This window comes from Adiantum capillus-veneris, chromosome 21 (genome assembly GCF_014529385.1).
Source record: "Adiantum capillus-veneris isolate H3 chromosome 21, ASM1452938v2, whole genome shotgun sequence".
Taxonomy (NCBI): domain Eukaryota; kingdom Viridiplantae; phylum Streptophyta; class Polypodiopsida; order Polypodiales; family Pteridaceae; genus Adiantum; species Adiantum capillus-veneris.
In genome coordinates, this window is record NC_140951.1 from 139,354,827 (window position 1) to 139,373,289 (window position 18,463).

The 18,463-nt window shown below is 44.1% G+C and overlaps 1 protein-coding gene and 1 pseudogene across 1 annotated transcript; both read right to left on the reverse strand.

Annotated features, from left to right (window-relative positions):
- Window positions 1-13,522: 13,522 nt before the first annotated feature.
- On the reverse strand, window positions 13,523-13,846 carry LOC147431829 (delta(24)-sterol reductase pseudogene; annotated as a pseudogene).
- LOC147431830 (delta(24)-sterol reductase-like) lies at window positions 13,742-16,476 on the reverse strand. The gene is made up of 4 exons (XM_086493045.1): window positions 15,469-16,476; window positions 14,783-15,066; window positions 14,268-14,430; window positions 13,742-13,963 (listed from the first exon to the last, which is right to left on the reverse strand). The coding sequence occupies exons 1-4, from the start codon at window positions 16,369-16,371 to the stop codon at window positions 13,874-13,876; spliced, it is 1,440 nt and encodes a 479-aa protein (XP_086349171.1). The 5' UTR covers window positions 16,372-16,476; the 3' UTR covers window positions 13,742-13,873.
- Between the last annotated feature and the right edge of the window lie 1,987 nt (window positions 16,477-18,463).

An 18,463-nucleotide genomic window follows, 5' to 3' on the forward strand; every position in this document is an offset into this window, starting at 1 on the left:
ACATCGTGCCATTTCCGTAAGTGACCTGTTTTTCCTCTCAGCAATACCATTTTGCTGAGGTGTATAAGGCACTGTACATTGGTGTTTTATCCCACGACTAGCCAGAAATGCATTAAATTCATGAGACATATACTCCCCCCCTCGATCGGAACGGAGGGTGCCCATATTACATTTCGAGACATTTTCAGCCATAGCCAGAAATTGTTTGAAGCACATAAAAACTTCGAACTTCGCTTTAAGCGGAAATACCCATGCATGCCTGGAGTAATCATCAATGGAAGTCACAAAGTACAGGTAATTGCCCAAGGACAGAGTTTGCATGGGCCCACAAACATCACTATGCACAAGCTGCAACCTGCATGTGGCCCGAACTGAACCATCCTTTGGAAATTTAGAACGCTGCATCTTACCCAAAATACAGCCTTCACAAACATGTTTGACAGGTGCTTCAAGAGGCGGCAAAGAAGCAACCATATCAAATTTCTGCAAACGCAGCAAATTGGCAAAATTCAGATGACCAAAACGTGCATGCCAAAGTTTTGCATCTGAAATAACCCTTGAATCTGCAACAGCATTTGCAAAATTTTGTTCCACGCTTGTCATACAAAGTGAGCTTTTATAGCCCACGGCACAAAAGCCCAAATGCAACAATTTCATCACCAAAACTGAGATCATGAACTGTACATCTGTCATCCACAAATTTGACTACAAGTCCAAGTCTAGCAAGTGCGGATACAGACAAGAGATTCTTCTTGATCCCAGGTACATAAAGTGCATCAACAAGTGTGAAGGAACTTCCATTAGCAGCAGTGAGCACAATCTTTCCAACTCCTTGAACTGGATAAGAGGCGTTGTTGGCACAAGTGACTGAATTCCCATGAGGGACTGACTCGAGAGAGGTAAACAATTCACGATGTGAGGTAATGTGCTTTGTAGCACCACTGTCGAAATACCACACATGTGAATCTGCAGCAACTGATAAGCATTCATCATGGACAGCAGGATTGTAAGTACACTCTGCGCTAAAAGCCCATTCTGCATCAACATCAGCAACACGGTCTCCTTTCACACAAGACTCAACAATGGCTGCATTTGTAGTGGAACCAGCATTTGGAGTGAAACCACCCTCTTTCTTCTTAGCCTCTTTGGCCTTCAACTTAGGACACGACTTGATCAAGTGATCATTGGCTTTACAATAATGGCAACGCATCTTCTTTTTGCCCTTATCACCAGAATTGCCAGACGAAGTACTGCCAGCAGAAGCATTAGGAACAAAATTTTTGCCACTCGCAGCAGAACCATAAGAAGTGGCTGCATTACTGTTACCACCCTTTCTTTGAGAAGCAATAAAAGCCTGTTCAACATCACGCTGCCTAGTCTTGTTTTTTCTAGAAAGTGACTCTTGCAACAGCAATGTGCATAATGCATCAAACTTGACAACTTCAGGATTTCCTTGGGTCATAAGTCTCCAAGTACTAGCAAAAGTCTGGTAGGAATCTGGTAAGGCATCAAGAACAGTCTGCACAAGGGAACTATCTGAAATAACTTCACCTGCAGAAATAAGTTGCTCATTGATATCCTTGACACTAGCCAGGAAAGTGTCCATATCATCTTCCTCATGCATAATTTTCGACTCCAGCTCTTTACGCAGCAAAGCAATTTTAGCCTCATTGCGGCTTGCATAAAGACCTGCTAGAATATCCCAAGCCTGTTTTACAGATTTTGCTGAACGGATGTGAGAAACAATGGTGCGCTTCACAGACAACGCAATCAATGCATGAGCCTGCGCATCCTTAACATCCCAACGAGCTTGTTTTGCCGTAGGCAAAACAACTCTAACAGCTGCAATCCTTGCAGCAAGACCTGCAACATCCTCAACATCGCCTACATCCTCAGAACCAAGACGGACATCAATGCCCTGCACAATGTTCCTGACACCCTTTGACACAAGAACATGCTGCATCATATAAGCCCACATAGGGTAGTTGTCCCCATCCAACCTGTCCTCAGTAGCAAACATCTTGAACACATCTTTGTTGTTGTTGTCAGCCATGGTAAATGCTGCACCTGATGTGAAAACTGCCCAAAAATAGGAGAAATGGAGCGGGAACAACCTGTGCCATATAGCACAAACCGTAGAAGAGTATAAGGCACCTGTTATGCAGAAAATGGCACTGACAGAAATTCTGCACAAAATGACGAAATAGCCTGTGCAATACTGCCTGTAGTGGAAACGGAGGCTGAAATGAGCCCAAATCGAAATTCTGAGCAGACCAAGCTCTTTGAGCACTTCCAAAATTTTTGTCGATCTGCGAACGCTCGCCAAAGCTCACTGAAATCGGAGAATGTGAGCAAGCATGTGCTGGAGCAGCTGGCGACTAAGACCGGGTGGACGTGACCTACTCTGATACCAATTGTTGGAATTAGGGTTGCAGAGAAACACACACAGCTTGGAGAAGACGAAGGATGTTCAAGGCACACAATAGAGAGTGTGTAACTTAGTGTGCAATGGAAAGATAGATAGCCCTAGAGTGATGGGCGTATATACAATGCTCGGGGGAAAAAACCTCCTAAAGAGGGAAAAAATGCCCCGGCGGTCCTAGTGTGTTCACACACATCACTACCACATGTATATGGTAACAGCTTCTTTGTTCCCAATAATTACAAAGGAAAGCCTGATTAGTGGGACTTGTATCAATGCAACTATAGATAGAATGTATATGTGCATGTTCATCAATGGGTGGACTGCCTTCCATCATGGCGGTTAGACATAGCTGTGAGTCACTTGAGTTATATTCTCCTCCAGTATCATCCATTGCCACAGAGAGAGAGAGAGAGAGAGAGAGAGAGAGAGAATCATCGAGATTGTCTATAGAACTTGCTTGCTATAGGGTGGAAACAATGGCCGAGTGTGTGTGTGTGTGTGTGTGTGTGTGAGCTAGAGAGAGAGAGGAAGAGGGGGGGTGAGAGAGAGAGAGAGAGCGCGTCTCTCTGTAGAACCACCCCTCCAACGCATTCTGGTCCCACCCCACCTCGCCCTATCCCTCATGTTTTCAAAATGATTTTTATTTCACTTTTGAAACATTTGTTAAACAAGTGATGAATTAAAATGCGAGGCCTACCCATATCAAAATGCACTTGAATTAAATGACATCTTACTTAGATCACAATACAAGGTGAAGTATGATGCATCAGAAAAGGCGATGTTCTTTTTTCAAACTTTGCACTCGTTGAAAAGATTTATTACAATTATTGGCGATCATTATACCTAATTTTCAAACACAAAGCATTAACAAATACAATAATCATTATATTTAAATCCTTAAGTGTGCTTGTGCCTTGAGCATTGAGCTTACTTTCAATGACCAACATAGAAAGTTGTGCTAGCATTATCAAAGCTATACCACCCTAGTCTCGAGTCTAGCACCAAATCTAATGAAAGAATCATATGAAGAGCAACTTTACTATGTGGACACAACCACCTCTCACACTGTTCACAGTCTTTCAAGATTGTTCGGTTGAGCTCTCTCTCTTCTCTCTCTCTCTCTCACACACAAATATGCATGCATCATGTTCACCTTGGGTCCTCAAACCGCAATCCTTGAGCAAGCCTCCTTGCCTCTTTCCCCTCTTCATAATCAAATTTTTTCTTCATTCTCAAGAAATCGCACTTCATCTTCTTCATTCAGAGCTACTTAGATGCTTACTTGTTCCCAACCCCACCACCAAGGCTTAAAATTTGTTAGCTATAGAACACATCTAAATGCAAAAGATTTTACCGTCACAAAAATTGGCCCACGCAATGAATGAGCCATGCTTTGAGTAACCTCTGGCTAGAGAACATGTTTCCCAAAGGCTTTGAATGCCAAAAACTATTAGTCTAGTTCTTTACACATTGGTGTGATTTTTGTAGCTTTGAAAAGCATGATACTAAGTTTGGTATCCTCGATCGTCACCAAAAGAGCAATCTAGAGGAGCATTCACATGTTCTTTCCTTGATATTTATGGCAGGATCTCAATCTCTTGATATTGCAATCTCTTCATGGTAGCAACACTTCAGCCTCCTTAGGGCTTCGATGCCATGGTGGTTGGTGGAAGATTTAGATGAAAAGGAAACTCAACAACCAAGGGGAGGAAGAATGCTCACACATGGACATATTGAAGATGCTAATGGTGGTACATCAAAAAATCTTAGAGCCCTTTCATTGTACAAGTTTGACTAGTTTGGGGACGTAGAAATCTTTAGAGAGCTTTATTGCTACAAGTCACCACAACATGCAGACCGAGATATAATCATTGTTATTTGTTGTTGGCTTACGCTTTAAGGAGACCATTATTGCAGCAAAAGCCCTATCAACATTGAACAAGTTAGTTGTAGAGGCTTGAAAGCGGACAGCTATGGCAGAATCACACCACAAGGCCATATTACATGCAACCTAACATATACTACAAAACGAACAATTTGTACAAGCAGTAATAGATCAAATATTGTGTGAGAGAGAACTCAAGTCAGACAAGGGGCTCTTGTAAGCACCAAGAGGAAAACTTTAAGTGTCATGGTAACTTCGTGGGGTTTCCCAAAAAAGAAAGTATTGCCACTCGTAGATGATTTGAGGGGAGAAGCCAGCTGAAGACTTTAGTATTAAAGACTTAGATAAATATGTCACAAGCTTGAAAAGCTAGCTACGGTAGTAGGTGCGTCCAATTTCCAAAAGGGGTATATTAGGTACCCCCACACGTAGGGGGGTAATTTGTTATTTAGGTGAATCTAACATCATAGTGTTATGGCCACACGTCATGATAGTTATTGTTATTTGAAAAAGGGGGGGGGGGGGGGGGGGGGGGGGGGGGGGGGGACCGGGGCGGGGTAGAGCAATTGCACCTCAAAAGGATATAGTTGGCTCTTGTCCTTGCTGTAAAAATTAATTCTCTCTCTTTGGATCCACTACATGGGCATAGGAAAAAGTGAACCTCTCCTTGATTTTCTAGCTCTACGTCGTGGACACTTGGTTTTATGTGAAACTTTCACTTTCCACTCCTCCCAAGAATGAAAAGAAATGAATAAAATACTTTCTTATTGTTGAAGTGTAAGCTTTCCTTTTTCCTTTCATTTTATAAGCTAGGACAATTGATTTGATTTGCATCCTTTTTGAAATTCTTCTCTTTTCCTTAGTGAAAAACTCTACAAGTTTTCTCTCTTTCTCTCTCTCACACACACACAAACTAAATATTTTAATTTTTCAATTGCCTTTGTGTGTGGTTGCATCCAATTTGAGACAGAGGGGGGTAAGCCTAATGGAGAACTTTTTGGAGGGGGTAAAATGGGGTGGCCCAATGATAACCAACCCCCTCCCGTGTGGAGGACCCTTGAGATGGAATCTTGAGCCGCCGTAACCCCCGTGGGTGTTGCCCAGTGCAATGATAGAACGGAAGGGCGGTGCCCATTTTGCAGACACAACCTCGAGGCAAACCTCCTCTCACCTCGGTGTGGAGGACGAGGTTTTCCTCGAGGTGGTGTGCAGGGCAAGGTTTGCCTCGAGTGCAAAGCCGTAGGTCGAGTTTAAATAAAACTCTCTCATTGGAGCAAAAGAACACAGGATTGTCTCTTTGTGTGACTTCTATTCATCTCATGTGGTTGGGAGCTCTCCATCATGCATCCGGGCATGAGTACATGGACAAGGCGGGCGAGTATGAGGACGCAAACAAAGGCATGGCACGAAAAGTGTGCTGCAAATGGGATGTCGTAGCTAGATCATAGGAAATTGTTGCAAATGGGTGTGCAAATGGAGAGAGGTGTACGAGAGCAGCATGCACAAATATTACCAAGATGAACCGCAACCTATTGGGCAAAATAAATATGCTTGAAGGACACGTGTTGATCCAAGAAAGCAAGTTAAATGCACTGGAAGATCGTGTGACGGCTCAGGAGGAAGAGATTGCGTCACTCAAGAAGAATCTCGCCGAAGCACGATCAAGAAACACACTGGAAGAGGGTGAATTAAAACCCTCGGTAATCAAAGAAATCAACACAATCAAGGAGCAAGTATGGGCCATCAAAGAGGGAGAAGAGCAACACAAGGAGATGACAACTTCTTGGGTAGATGTTATTACAAAGACTCAAGAGAAGGCGGACGAAGCCGAGAAATGGATCAAGGTTGCCAGAAAGAAAAAGGCAAGGAAATAACGTCCACATCCACACCCACTATTATTAATTTGACACTAGAGGAGGAGCAAAGAATATGTGTGCGCGCTCTACATGTGAGAATGTGTGGCCTTAAAGACAAAGATAATGTGGACGAAGAGGTAAAAGAACTCATGGCTTTGATGGGCGTTCATGAGCCAATGCACACAAGAGCTTGGAGAGTGGGCAACAAGAAAAATGGAAGCAATGGGGAAACCTCAAAAGAAAGGGCATGCATCCTTCACTTTCCCTCCATGGAAGCGAAGAAGGTCTTTTGAAGAAAAGGCCAACTCTTAAAGAGACGAGCATCTTTCTCGGGGATGATCTTACCCTCTCGCATATCGCTCATATGTAGGAGGTAATGCCGGAGATTAGAGCGACAAGGGGAAAAGGCAAGATTGCCTTTTACCAAGATGGAAGAGTGGTAATACTGGAGCGACGCTCCAAATAACGGTGCAAGACTTATGGGACCACACTCAAAGTTACCGCCTTGAATTGTAATGGATCTATGCATCTTGATGTGGGTGCTTTTGAGGATATTTTTATTGGAAGAGACATCATTTTCTAATCTGAGACACATTAGGCCCCTAAGCAATATATGCCTCACATCAGTGGATACAGATGGGAGACGGCTTACAGACAGGAGACGCGATCAGAGCACAGAGGACGGGGCTCAGGGGGAGTGGCAGTGTTATTTAGAAGGAGTTGCAGCCATTGATACATATAGCCCACAAGGATGAGTAGGCTAGGTACATGTGGGTGAGATTGAGAGCAGAGACAGGCAATATCTTTACATTGCTATTTGCTACTTTCCCCCAAGTACATTAGTCTATGCATCACCCAAAGGACAGTCCCCCTTTTCTATTTTGGATGATGACATATGGGAGTTCTCTAGGGATGGTGACATTATCATTCTGGGGGACTTCAATGCTAGGATTGCACATCACCACACAGTATTTTATGATACTTCAAAGGAGATGCTGAGAGAGCTAGATGTTGTAGAGACGGGCCTATCCAGACTATCACAGGATGTGGAATATACTAAGTATGCGAGACACTTGATAGACATGGGCAATGCACATGGACTATAGAGATTTTTTGTTACAGGAGGTTTCACATGCTTTCCACACAGACATGGAGCTAGCAGAGTGGATTATGTCATGGCACAGCCGAGTCTCATCTCTAGTATCTAGGATCTCACAATTGGGCCCAGACCGGTTGGGGTGGCAATGGATCATGCTCTTGTGCCCATCTCCTTCCAGTTCAGTGTAGCACACAGGCCACGGGTAGCAGTCCCTACTCGCTACACCTTCACGCGGGAGACAGATTCTGTATACATAGACGGGATCTACAGACACCTTTGCATTGAGGAGCCAGGGCGACCTCTGGAGGAGCTTACTACTATACTGACACAGACATTACATGATGCAGCAGTGGAGGCATACCCACACACCCAGCCTGAGCAGAGATGGCGCTCAGGGAGCATGCCTCAGAATAACTGGTATGATGAGGAATGCCGCCAGACTAGAGCTAGACTTCAAAGGGAGGTGCTTTTGGGGGAAATCACTCACAGACAGTCACAGATTGACTTCCGACGCCTAGTGCGGTGGAAGAAGAGGGCATTTTTGGCTCGACTAGAGCAAGATCTATACCAGCTATTCTTTAGTCAGGAATCGTGTGAGGTGTGGAGGCTTTTTCATGAGCAGTCCCCCCCCCCCCCCCCCCCCCCCCCCTTTCAACCATTACCTCTACAGAGACCTGGGGTCAGTACACGTCATCTTTGTACATGGTACCTGGACAGCCACCCCTTCTCGACCCCCCCAATCCATGCCCACACACATGTGCTTTTTTCACCGCTGAGATGGTGAAGAAAGCCATTAACAAGATGAGGATTGGGAAAGCATATGATCATGATGGCTTAGTGGCTGAGCATTTCATGCATCCTAGAGATCTACTAGCAGAGCTTCTAGAAATTATGTTTAACCGTGCCATGTGTGAGAACTTGCCTGATACTTGGATCCTATCTAAGATTATACCTGTCTTCAAGTCAGCAGACCCTATGGAGCCTGGGAATTATCGCACTATCATAATTGGATACACACTAGCACGGTTGTACACATCTATTCTCGAGCAGCAGTTGAGTAGATGGGCAGAGAGGGAAGGAATGCGTGCAGCTGGGCAGGCAAGGTTCATGAGAGGCTTATCTACTCTTGACCATATATTGACACTCAGGGCCATCATTGAGGAGTGCACATCTCATGGGAGATGGATCTATTGTAGCTTTGTGGACTTCCGCAAAGCCTTTGACCACAGTACCTAGAGCTACATTGATGCGCAAATTATAAGAGATGAGAGTACCCATAGAGCTCATTTGGGGGATCATGGAATTGTACACATCAATAGTAGGGCATGTACGCACCTCTGAGGGTCTATCATTAGGGAAAATTTGGACTCACAAAGGGGCCTTATAAGGAGTTTTTCCTCTCTCATGTCCAAAACGGGTGTGCGCTAAAATTTTTGCAAATCAACTATAAACTTGGCCGAGATTTGGCAGTTAGAATCTACTCTTCAAGCTCTTTCTATTGATATATAGCACGCCCTGAGATTCCTCATATTTTGAAAGATTCTATTTTTGATTCTCTAGATTCTAAACGAAGTTGTCACATCACAAGAGAATCAAAAATAGAATATTCAAAATATGAGGAATCTCAATCGGTCTATATATCAATAGAAAGAGCTTGAAGAGTAGATTCTGATTGTCAAATCTCCGCCAAGTTTAGAGCTGATTTGCAAATTTTATTGCACGCCCGTTTTGGACATGAGAGAGGAAGTCAAACTCCTTATAAGGCCTCTTTGTGAGTCCAAATTTTTCCTAATGCTATATCGGTTCACTCCACTATTGGGGTGAAACAGGGCTGCCCGCTCTCTCCTACTCTATTCGGTATGTATGTGGATGAGATTGCAGGACTAAATTGAGAGCGATGGTGACAGGGGTGCACATCTAGCAAGGACATGGATTCCACTATTGTTACATGCTGATGATATTGTTTTGATCTCCGACTCTCCGGAGGGGATACAACATCACTTGGATGCTATGCATAGGTTTGCCCACGAAAGTGGTTTGTCTGTCAACCTTGGTAAAACCAAAGTTATGGTATTTAATACCACCCCACAGTGGATCAAGAGGTCGGCACCTACATTCACATACGGCCAAGAGACGGTGGAGTATACAAATGCTTACACTTACCTTGGAGTGGTTTTTAGCGGACCTGTATTTTCACTGAGGAGAGCAGTAGAGACCAGATTGACTGGAGCATTCGGTAGATTGGAGAGGATGTGTTCGCAGGTTTAGTTTCAGGAGTCTCGGACGAAGCTCTGGCTCTTTGACACTTTGGTGGATTCTGCATTGCTCTATGGAGCTGAGATATGGGGACCTTCATTGGATCATCATGGAAGGTCGGGTCAGACTGATGGATGGGGGAGCATGGAGAAACCTTTGGTCTCTATGATCTCGTGGCTCATTAGAGCCAAGGATTCAGTACCACATGCCATTATCCGAGCAGAGCTAGTGGCCCCTCCACTAGTGGTTGAGGCGCTCACCAGATCAGTCTCCTTCATACACCGCATGTGGGAACTTCCCAGAGAAAGATATGTCCGCCTTGCACTTGAGTCCTCTTGACAGTTAGCCATGCAGGGAGATACAGCATGCTGGTATCATGGTTTCAAGCACATGGGTTCAGCATAGACAGGTTTCCACCCTTCCAGTACTCACTGGATGCACCATCTCTCACTCTTACACAGTCCAAGATCACCAGGCTCATCCGCCAAGACTTGACTCAGCTACACACCAAGAGGACTTGGATACAGCTAGCATAAGAGCTGGGCACGAAGATGGCTTTCTACAGAGAGCATCTAATCCAACTTATGGAGGACAGTTTTGTGACGAGACCCAGATACATGGACACCCACCTATCATGGGATACGATGTGCTATTGGCCAGATACGCACATCTTCTCACCAGCTGCGGATTGAGACTAGGAGATACATCGGAGTACTAGTAGAGGCCAGGACATGCCCCTTGTGTGACATGGAGCCTGAGACAGAGTTGCATTACACATGCCGCTGCCTCGTCTACTACGAGATACAAGGTCGCTTCCATTGCTTGTTTAGAGAGGGTTGGACCACTCTCGAGAGTCATGGAATACGAGGATCAGAGATGCTTGGGTTTGTTCTTGCTAGAGCTACGCAGACACAAAGTTAGCCTGATGAGTGGAGAGGCTAGCCAGTCTCAGAGACGGATCACATATTTCTTTAGAGTAGACACTAGATAGCCAGAGGAGCTACTCCCATAGCAGAGCTCACATTCATCTCACACCAGAAGCACATTGATCGACCAAGAAATTGAGCTGGGGAGATCCAAGCATCCAGCATCCACGACTGCGGAGGACTACACAACATCAACGGAGGCTACATCAGAAGATTCGGATCACTCTGGCCAGGCATGCAGGATGCCCGATCAGACTTCTTACCATGGAGGAGATTGATGAGATCCACCAGCGACCGATGCTGGATCTCTTGTGATCTAACTATTTATCTAGCCCAACCAACGGCTCACTTTGCTTAGTTCACATCGAGCAACTTAGGATTCCATAGTATGTTTGTTCTGTTATGTTGTTATGTTGTTATTTTGTTACTCTGACTTTGTATCAGATCCACCACATTGTAACTTTCTGGTCTCATAGGTCAATTTGGCCTTTTGAAGAAGTTAATATAACATTTCATTTTCTGTGTGTGTGTGTGTGTGTGTGTGTGTTTTCTTGAAACGGCATGTCATGTAGAGCATCTGACATAGTTAGCTTCAGTAGATAGTGCACAACAACCCATGCCATACTACATTATCCTTATGTGTCATGACAAGCTAGTTCTTTGTGTGTGTGGCTAGGTGCACGAAGGAAAGGGGCTGGGGGATGTTCTGGCGCCACGCTCAGAATGAGGTGTTGCACGCGAGGGCGACAGCAAGGGCGAGGTGTTAATGTGAACTAGGAAGAAAAGGGAATCTGGGGAGATTCCGGTTAATGAGATTGAATAGATCGAGTAGTAGTATGTCGTACCGATCTTGGAATTACGATACTCGCCCTGCATCACAAACATTCAAGAGACAACATCTCTAAGGTCTAGAGGTGTTTCTGCAGAGATCAGAGGAGGTTTTGCTTGTGCAACTCGATGCAGATCAAGCTTCTCAAGATCTACCGTCCAATCCCCCCATCAAACCCCTTGCGGACATCTCTCTCTCTCTTTCTCTCTCTCTCTCTCTCTCTCTCACACACACACACACACACACACACATTCTAAGCCAAATATGCTAATATTGATGCAGGACACCCATTCTGTCGATTATGATTGTATGCTAAAGCAGAGGATGATGCTTTATTTTAATGATAAGAGCAAGCTTGAGCTACCCAATACTGAGAGCTGTAATGAGCAAGAAGCAGCAGGGCCCAAAATCCATACGAGCAACAACACACAAACAGTGGAAGGGGACGAGAAGGAGCGAGCAGGCGGGTCTCTCTTCGCCGCTCCCTCCCCGCACACGGCTTCAGTAAGGGAGAGTGTCTCGAATCACGCTCGCTTCACAAAGAGAAAGGGAGGAAATAATTTCTATATTTACTTTTTGAGACAAAATTTGCAGCCTGTGACACCACCCACTTAAAGCCATGATGAAGGAGCCCACTACTTCCACTCCAGAGCCACCACTCAATAAAGCACCACTACCACTCATAACTCTCTTGAACACATTGACCATCAAATTATTTTTCTTCAAGAAAAATTTACTTCTATTTTCGGTCAGCCAAAAAGAGAACCCATCTCAAAGGGCAAAGCCAAAAATGTACTTTTTTTTAAAACAACCTCTCTTCTTTTGGCGTGCCCAAAGGGCAAGGCTATAGCGTTGCCTTCTCTTTTTGCTAACTAAAATAGGAAAAAAAATGAGTTGCATTTTTAAGCATTTTTTGATAGGTAAAAAATGTTGATTTGTTGAAATAAGATAGTGGGTACTCATTGAAATGAATTGTGTAAATCTAATGATGGACATGTCTTGAGTTTTGAAATATGAAATGAACTTTCATATATCAAAGAAAAGATTTTGGGTTGCCCAATGCCTTTGAAAGTACTAAAAGTTGACAACCTTACATGTTAAATGATAAAGCCTTAGAGGCTCCACAAATCCCAAGAGTCAACTTTTCATTTTGACATTTGAGAAGTTCTTTTACCGGCCACCTTTTCATTTTGAGAATTTGGTTCACCCCTTGAAACTTGAAACTTGAGGTAATAGACTAAAGTTGTCATTTTTGTTAGTTAAAACTTTATGGAAGGAATTTATCATTCAAGGCTTTAACCTTTAAAGATTTTTTATTTTTATTTTTAAAGATTTTAAAGCTAAGTTTAGAACTTAAAGTTGTAGAACTTTTAAAGTAAGGTCTCCAATGATCCAATGAAGATCTAGAGTTTTTTTTTTATTACAAGGTAAAACTTTGAATTAAAGAAAGTGAAAATGTTATATTGATCCACAAGTAGAGGGAGGGTCACCTCGAGACGCTAAAGTTTTAGGACTTAGAACTTAAAAGCTTTTAAAGTGGGATTTACAACTTAGGGATCTACAGTTTTAAATTTGTAAAAAGAGCTCTAGAGCTTAAAAATGTAGAATTTTTAAAGTGGGGTGTAGAGCATAGGAATCTAAAGCTTAGGGTGTAGAGCTTAAAGATGCTTTTTTAATTCAATTCTCTGTGCTTATGTTTTTTCTAGAAAGCTTAGAGATGTAGTGATTTTAAAGTGGGATTTAGCCTCATAATAGTCAAGGCCTAAAATTGACACCTTTTTTTTTTTTTTCAAGAGCTATTTTGCCTAGCAAAACAATCTCAAAATTGCCAATCATTTTTTGTATTTATATCTTTAAGTTAACGTTATATATGGCAAATTATATAAGTTGATTGCACTACACAAAGCATATGAAAGGGGTCTTGAACTACAATGCAATTGTTTGATGATAGGTACCGCAGGTTGAGGAAGTCAATATTATGTTTACCATAAAGCCCTTATATATTGTCATTATTGTAGCAAATGTTTGCATGCAGAAGGCATCATGGTGCCTAATTACAGCTTCAGCAGGCACTTTTTTACTGTGTTTGACAACTTCCTCAAGAGGTGATTTCTTTTGTCGTTGGCATGATGCAGCTAGCTAGGCCGGCCTAATGAATCCCTAAATTAGGCAAAGATCATGATCAGCGAGACCTTGGGGGGGGGGGGGGGGCAGGTGCTGTTGAATTCAATCCACTTTTTTGATAATTAGCTGGTTGTAAGTACTGTATCCACAAGCTTTTGCTCCTCCTCTTGCACTTCCTTCTCTGTCTTGGACCCTTTCTTGGACTTGTAGTACACACTCATAAAAGTGCCCACTGCTTTGTACTTGCGACGACACTCAGCATACAGCCTGCCATCAAACATGCGCCAAAAGTCTTGCTCATTAAGCTCGGTCACCGCATACAGAGCTTGATAGCCATGGTTCTTTATAAGCCACTGCTCAACACGTTGGCAGGCTGCAATTCCATCGAACTCCTCTCCACGAAGAATCGCAGCGGGCGTGTAATACAAGCCAACATCTGTGTACATTTGGGCGTCGGGCGTATCCCCTTGCCTCTAATGACTTTCAAAGCCTTGCTCTGGGTAAAGCATTGTCTTTACTGGGTGCTTGTACAGCTTGTGTGGGCATAACCATATCGGATAAAGCTACACATACACATACAACATTGTCAGACTATATATATATATATATATATATATATATATATATATATATATATATATATATGCTAATCAGGAGGATATAAACAGCAGGGTTAATTAAAAGTCAAGCAAAATTGAAGCCATTGATAGGTGTTGACATACGAACAATGAAAAATAATCTCCAGCTGCTTGTAATTTGCAATTGATCAAATGCACTTGCCCTAATTAAGTAGCTTGAATAGCTGCGCCATAATTAAGGAAGAAAAGAAGAAGATTCATGAGTTACAAAAGAAAATTGAAGACTGACCTCCAACTCTTGGTGAGAAAATTCAAGTGCAGCAGGGAGCTTGTAGAGGGGTACAAGCAGGTCTTGGAGGACATGATTTTCATGGTAGTAATTGCAGATTGCTGGCGCTTCTGTAATCTTCAGAAATGGGATTTTCGGTGGCATCAACCACCCCAGCAACCACCTACTTCCCAACCAAAAGAAAAAAGCATGAGCACTCACATCAAACAACCATACCTTGACGGCATCTACCTCTAAATTCCATAGAAACTCAACTGACTCATTTATACCCTTCTGTAGATTGTATGGTGGGTAGGAAAACTACACATGATGCTTTAAAACTCAATTAAAAGCCAGCAATTCCATCTCTCATTGCCAGAAGAAGATATGACACATTTTTCTGTGAGATTTTACCGCTCTTGGCCTATGTGCGGTCTTTGTGCTCAGACTTTCGTAGCCACAATAAGGTGTCTATAGCAATCAACTTCCCACATAATTACCAGGAAGCAGATGGTAATTAGGTGCTAGGCACAAACCTGAACCAAGCTTGATCTGCAAAAGGCAGGATGAGCTTTCCCTCCCAGAAGTATGACTTGGTATGCCGGTGGTAGTAGTCTCTTGTCGGTATGTACTCAACAAACTCCCCTCTTTGTAAGGCAGTCTCTGCATGCTGATAAAACCAGGGCTTGAACCACCAACCTTGTCTGTTGATGTGATTGCCATTCTGCTTCGCCTCTTCTGACGAGGCATACCACCCTGTCATGCACACTGCCTCTGTTGGGCTGTATATTATCGTCTCAACAAACTCGGGTTGTAACTCCTGAAGAAGACAGCATGTAACTAGACAGAATACCATGATACATAGCATCATTTACAACGTCATCTAGAGATAAGCTCAGAAGATTAATGCATAAGTAGCATCCGGTCCAGGCCGATAAAACCAAACCTTCCCACATACATTTACGCTCACCAAGGAAGGTTACCAGCAGGCGGCAACAGATGAGGCTATACAGATACGAATTCAGATGAAGAAACGTCTGGATAATCATACGCATTCACCCAATATACTCGAATGTGCAATGGCCCGAGTTCGTGCAGTTAACTTAGTTGATTAATGCACTCCAATAATTCCACCAGGGTCAGTCCATCCAAATTATGGGGTTTTAATCAATATCTAAATGCACTACAGCTAGAGTACTCATACGGCAAAGCTGAAGCTTACCATATTTTGATGATTATTGCAGCACCCTAGTTCGTTAATTCCACTCTTTGCATGCAGTTTATAATTGTCGACGGGAGTACTTCCTGTGAAAGATGAGATATATGCTTCAGCGAGCTCATTTAGTGTCCCCCTCACGGGCAAGTATCGCAATTTTACATACTGCTTGACTTGAATGAGCTTGATCTCAGCTGCCACTAGCAAACCAAGAGTCCCCTGTGACCAGGGAATGGCATAGAAAAGATCTGCATATTCATTGTCTGCTGTGGCCTTCACTAAGCGTCCGTCAGCGAGAACAATCTCATATGATACAACCGTATCCGAAAATAAGCCGTATATGTTAGAGCTACCTTCAATGCCGTAGCCATTGATTAGCACACCCACTGTGAGGTCATCCAGCTCAGGCACAACAGCAAGGGAGAGGTTCATGGGCACGGTGAGACGAGTGATTTGGGCCATGCTCACAAGAGGCTCAACATGGGCAATCATGCGCGTGGTGTCTATATCCAGCACATTGTTGAATGCTGAGAGGTCGACTTCACAGCGACGCGCTCGCTTGTAGTCCATGTTGCGAATCCCCACTGTAACATATGGCTTACGCGCAGTGCAAACAAGTCCATCGAGTCGAGATGGCGCTGCCGCAGGCGTTGGATAATCTTGGCTACATTGCCATCGTGCTGGCGCTGCCGATGTGTAGGATTTACTGAAGGAAATAATCTGCTTCAGGTAGCCAACAAGGTCAAAAATGAGGGAAATGGGTAGCACAAAAGAGAGGACTGGGATCCATCTCAGCTTCACAGGGTAGTCTGCTATTGTCTTCTTGCGCAGCTTTCGGATGCGCGGCGGCTGCTGATTCTGCGCCTGCTTCAGGAATGGCTGGACGCCATGCAAACCACGTCTCTGCATCTTGCTCTACAATGACGTGGCCCGCAATGCAATTGCGCTCAGTACCTGCGTGCGCTAGTTCATGACTCTGGTATTTCATAGCTGGAGAAACATGATGGCCATGGAAAGCTGAAATGCCCGAGTCGACCGCGAGTAGGGCTATTATGCTATACATATATACATACATGAATAAGTGTGTGTGTGGGTGTATGTGTGTGTGCGCGCGCGCGCGTACTGATGTGGGTGTGAGAGAGAGTGAGAGAAGAGAGGAGAGAGAGAGAGAGAGAGAGATCCAGCTCGCGTGCTACCGTCGCAATATTGTGGTGGTGCCCATAGCCTAGTTGGACAAAAAGCTGGACAAAAAGTTGCAAGGGCCTCGCAACCTTTAAAGCAGCACAATACTGATGAGTAGTACTGTCGCGGCTAGCTAGTAGCTAGTAGCCCCTCACGACTCACGAGTCACTAGGTCAAGGAAGTAGGGATCCCCAATTTTGAAGCACGTTAATTAAAGGGTATCTGGGGAGATCCTCTTGAGGCTTTGAGCGAAAAGAGGGTTGGGGGCGGCACATGGCGGAGAGAGAGAGAGAGAGAGAGAGAGAAATCGCATGCGGCACGTGGAAAGAGGAAGGAGAGAGAGACAGAGAAATCTAATTTCGCATCTGGCGTCAGTCATGTGAGCGCAGAGCGGGAGAGTGTGTGTGTGGGTGTATGTGTGTGTGTGCGCACACGCGTATTGATGAGAGAGAGAGAGAGAGAGAGAGAGAGATCCAGCTCGCGTGCTACCGTCATGACTCACGGCAATATTGTGGTGGTGCCCATAGCCTAGTTAATCTCAAACGGCCAAAAAGCCGGACAAAAAGCTGAAAGGGCCTCGCAAACTTTAAAGCAGCACGATATTGATGGCTAGCTAGTAGCTAGTAGCCCCTCACGACTCACGAGTCACTAGGTCAAGCAATTAATCACCTTTGGTAAATTTGTAGGCTTGTGGCTCTAGCTATGATGAGCTTGGTCACATGACTTCCAAATCTTGCTCGTCAGCCAGTTGTTCCCAGTGTAAAAGTAGAGAGAGAAGGTTGATCGTGAATTGCCTCTTGGATACCAAGATTTCCCATTTTACAGACCAACCTCTCTCTTGGTTTAGCACCTCCTTTTTCTCAACCCTCACTTCCAGCAGCAGTTGACCGACGATTTGCAACCAATGATGGCGCTCTCATCAACAAAGTGACTGGGCTAGAAGCAAGGACGAAACTTACGTCTTTGAAATTCAATTTGCATGCAGCCATTTCCTAGTAATCATGTGTGTTTTTTTTACATCACATTATTTATTAACAAATCTCTCGACTAGGGGGGATGAGAGCTCTACATCTACTATCTACTAACATAATAATATGGCGAAAGGGGGATCTCTTTACACGTGTCGTAATCTGTGACAAGAAGGTTAAAGTCCAAAACAAAAACAAGCCCCTTTGCACGCGATAAAGAGGGAGAGAGGGGGAGAGAGAGAGAGTGCGGTCGGCCGTACTAGTGTCCATAATGTTCGCGTGGTGATGATTTCCTGGCTCTCCCTCGATTACGACACCCTCTCTCTTTTCCCCCTTCTCTCCCCAACTCTCTCCTTCTGAGTAAACTCTAGATTCCCCCAAGGGGGGAGGTTGCCATGTCTTTGCATGAAGCCTTAGTGAATGGGATGCCTATTCTTTCCCCCGCGAACACTTTTGTAGCTATGGAAGGCTCAAGGCTTAACTCTCACAGTAACAGTTTTCGTATTCAAGCTCAAATTAGCCCTATTTTTGTCCATGGAGGCCTACAAACAGGTCCAGTGCTCACTCAATCGCCAACAAACTTGCTACTTCCTGCCCATTCAAGGAGCTCTCCAGAAGAAGGTGCCCGCTCTTTTATGCTCTTCACCCTCAACACTTCCTCTCGAATATCAACCAGGCTCCTCATCTGTCCTATGTTGATGCTATCAGAGGTCATGCGGAAAGGTTTGACAACACTATAAGAGGAGTTGTCGAAAACCGCCAACATTGCCGCGGAAAAACAAAGGAGAAAGGAGAGAGAAAAATTTGTGTGGGCGGCAATAACCACGGCTACAAACGCGGTAATGGTTTGT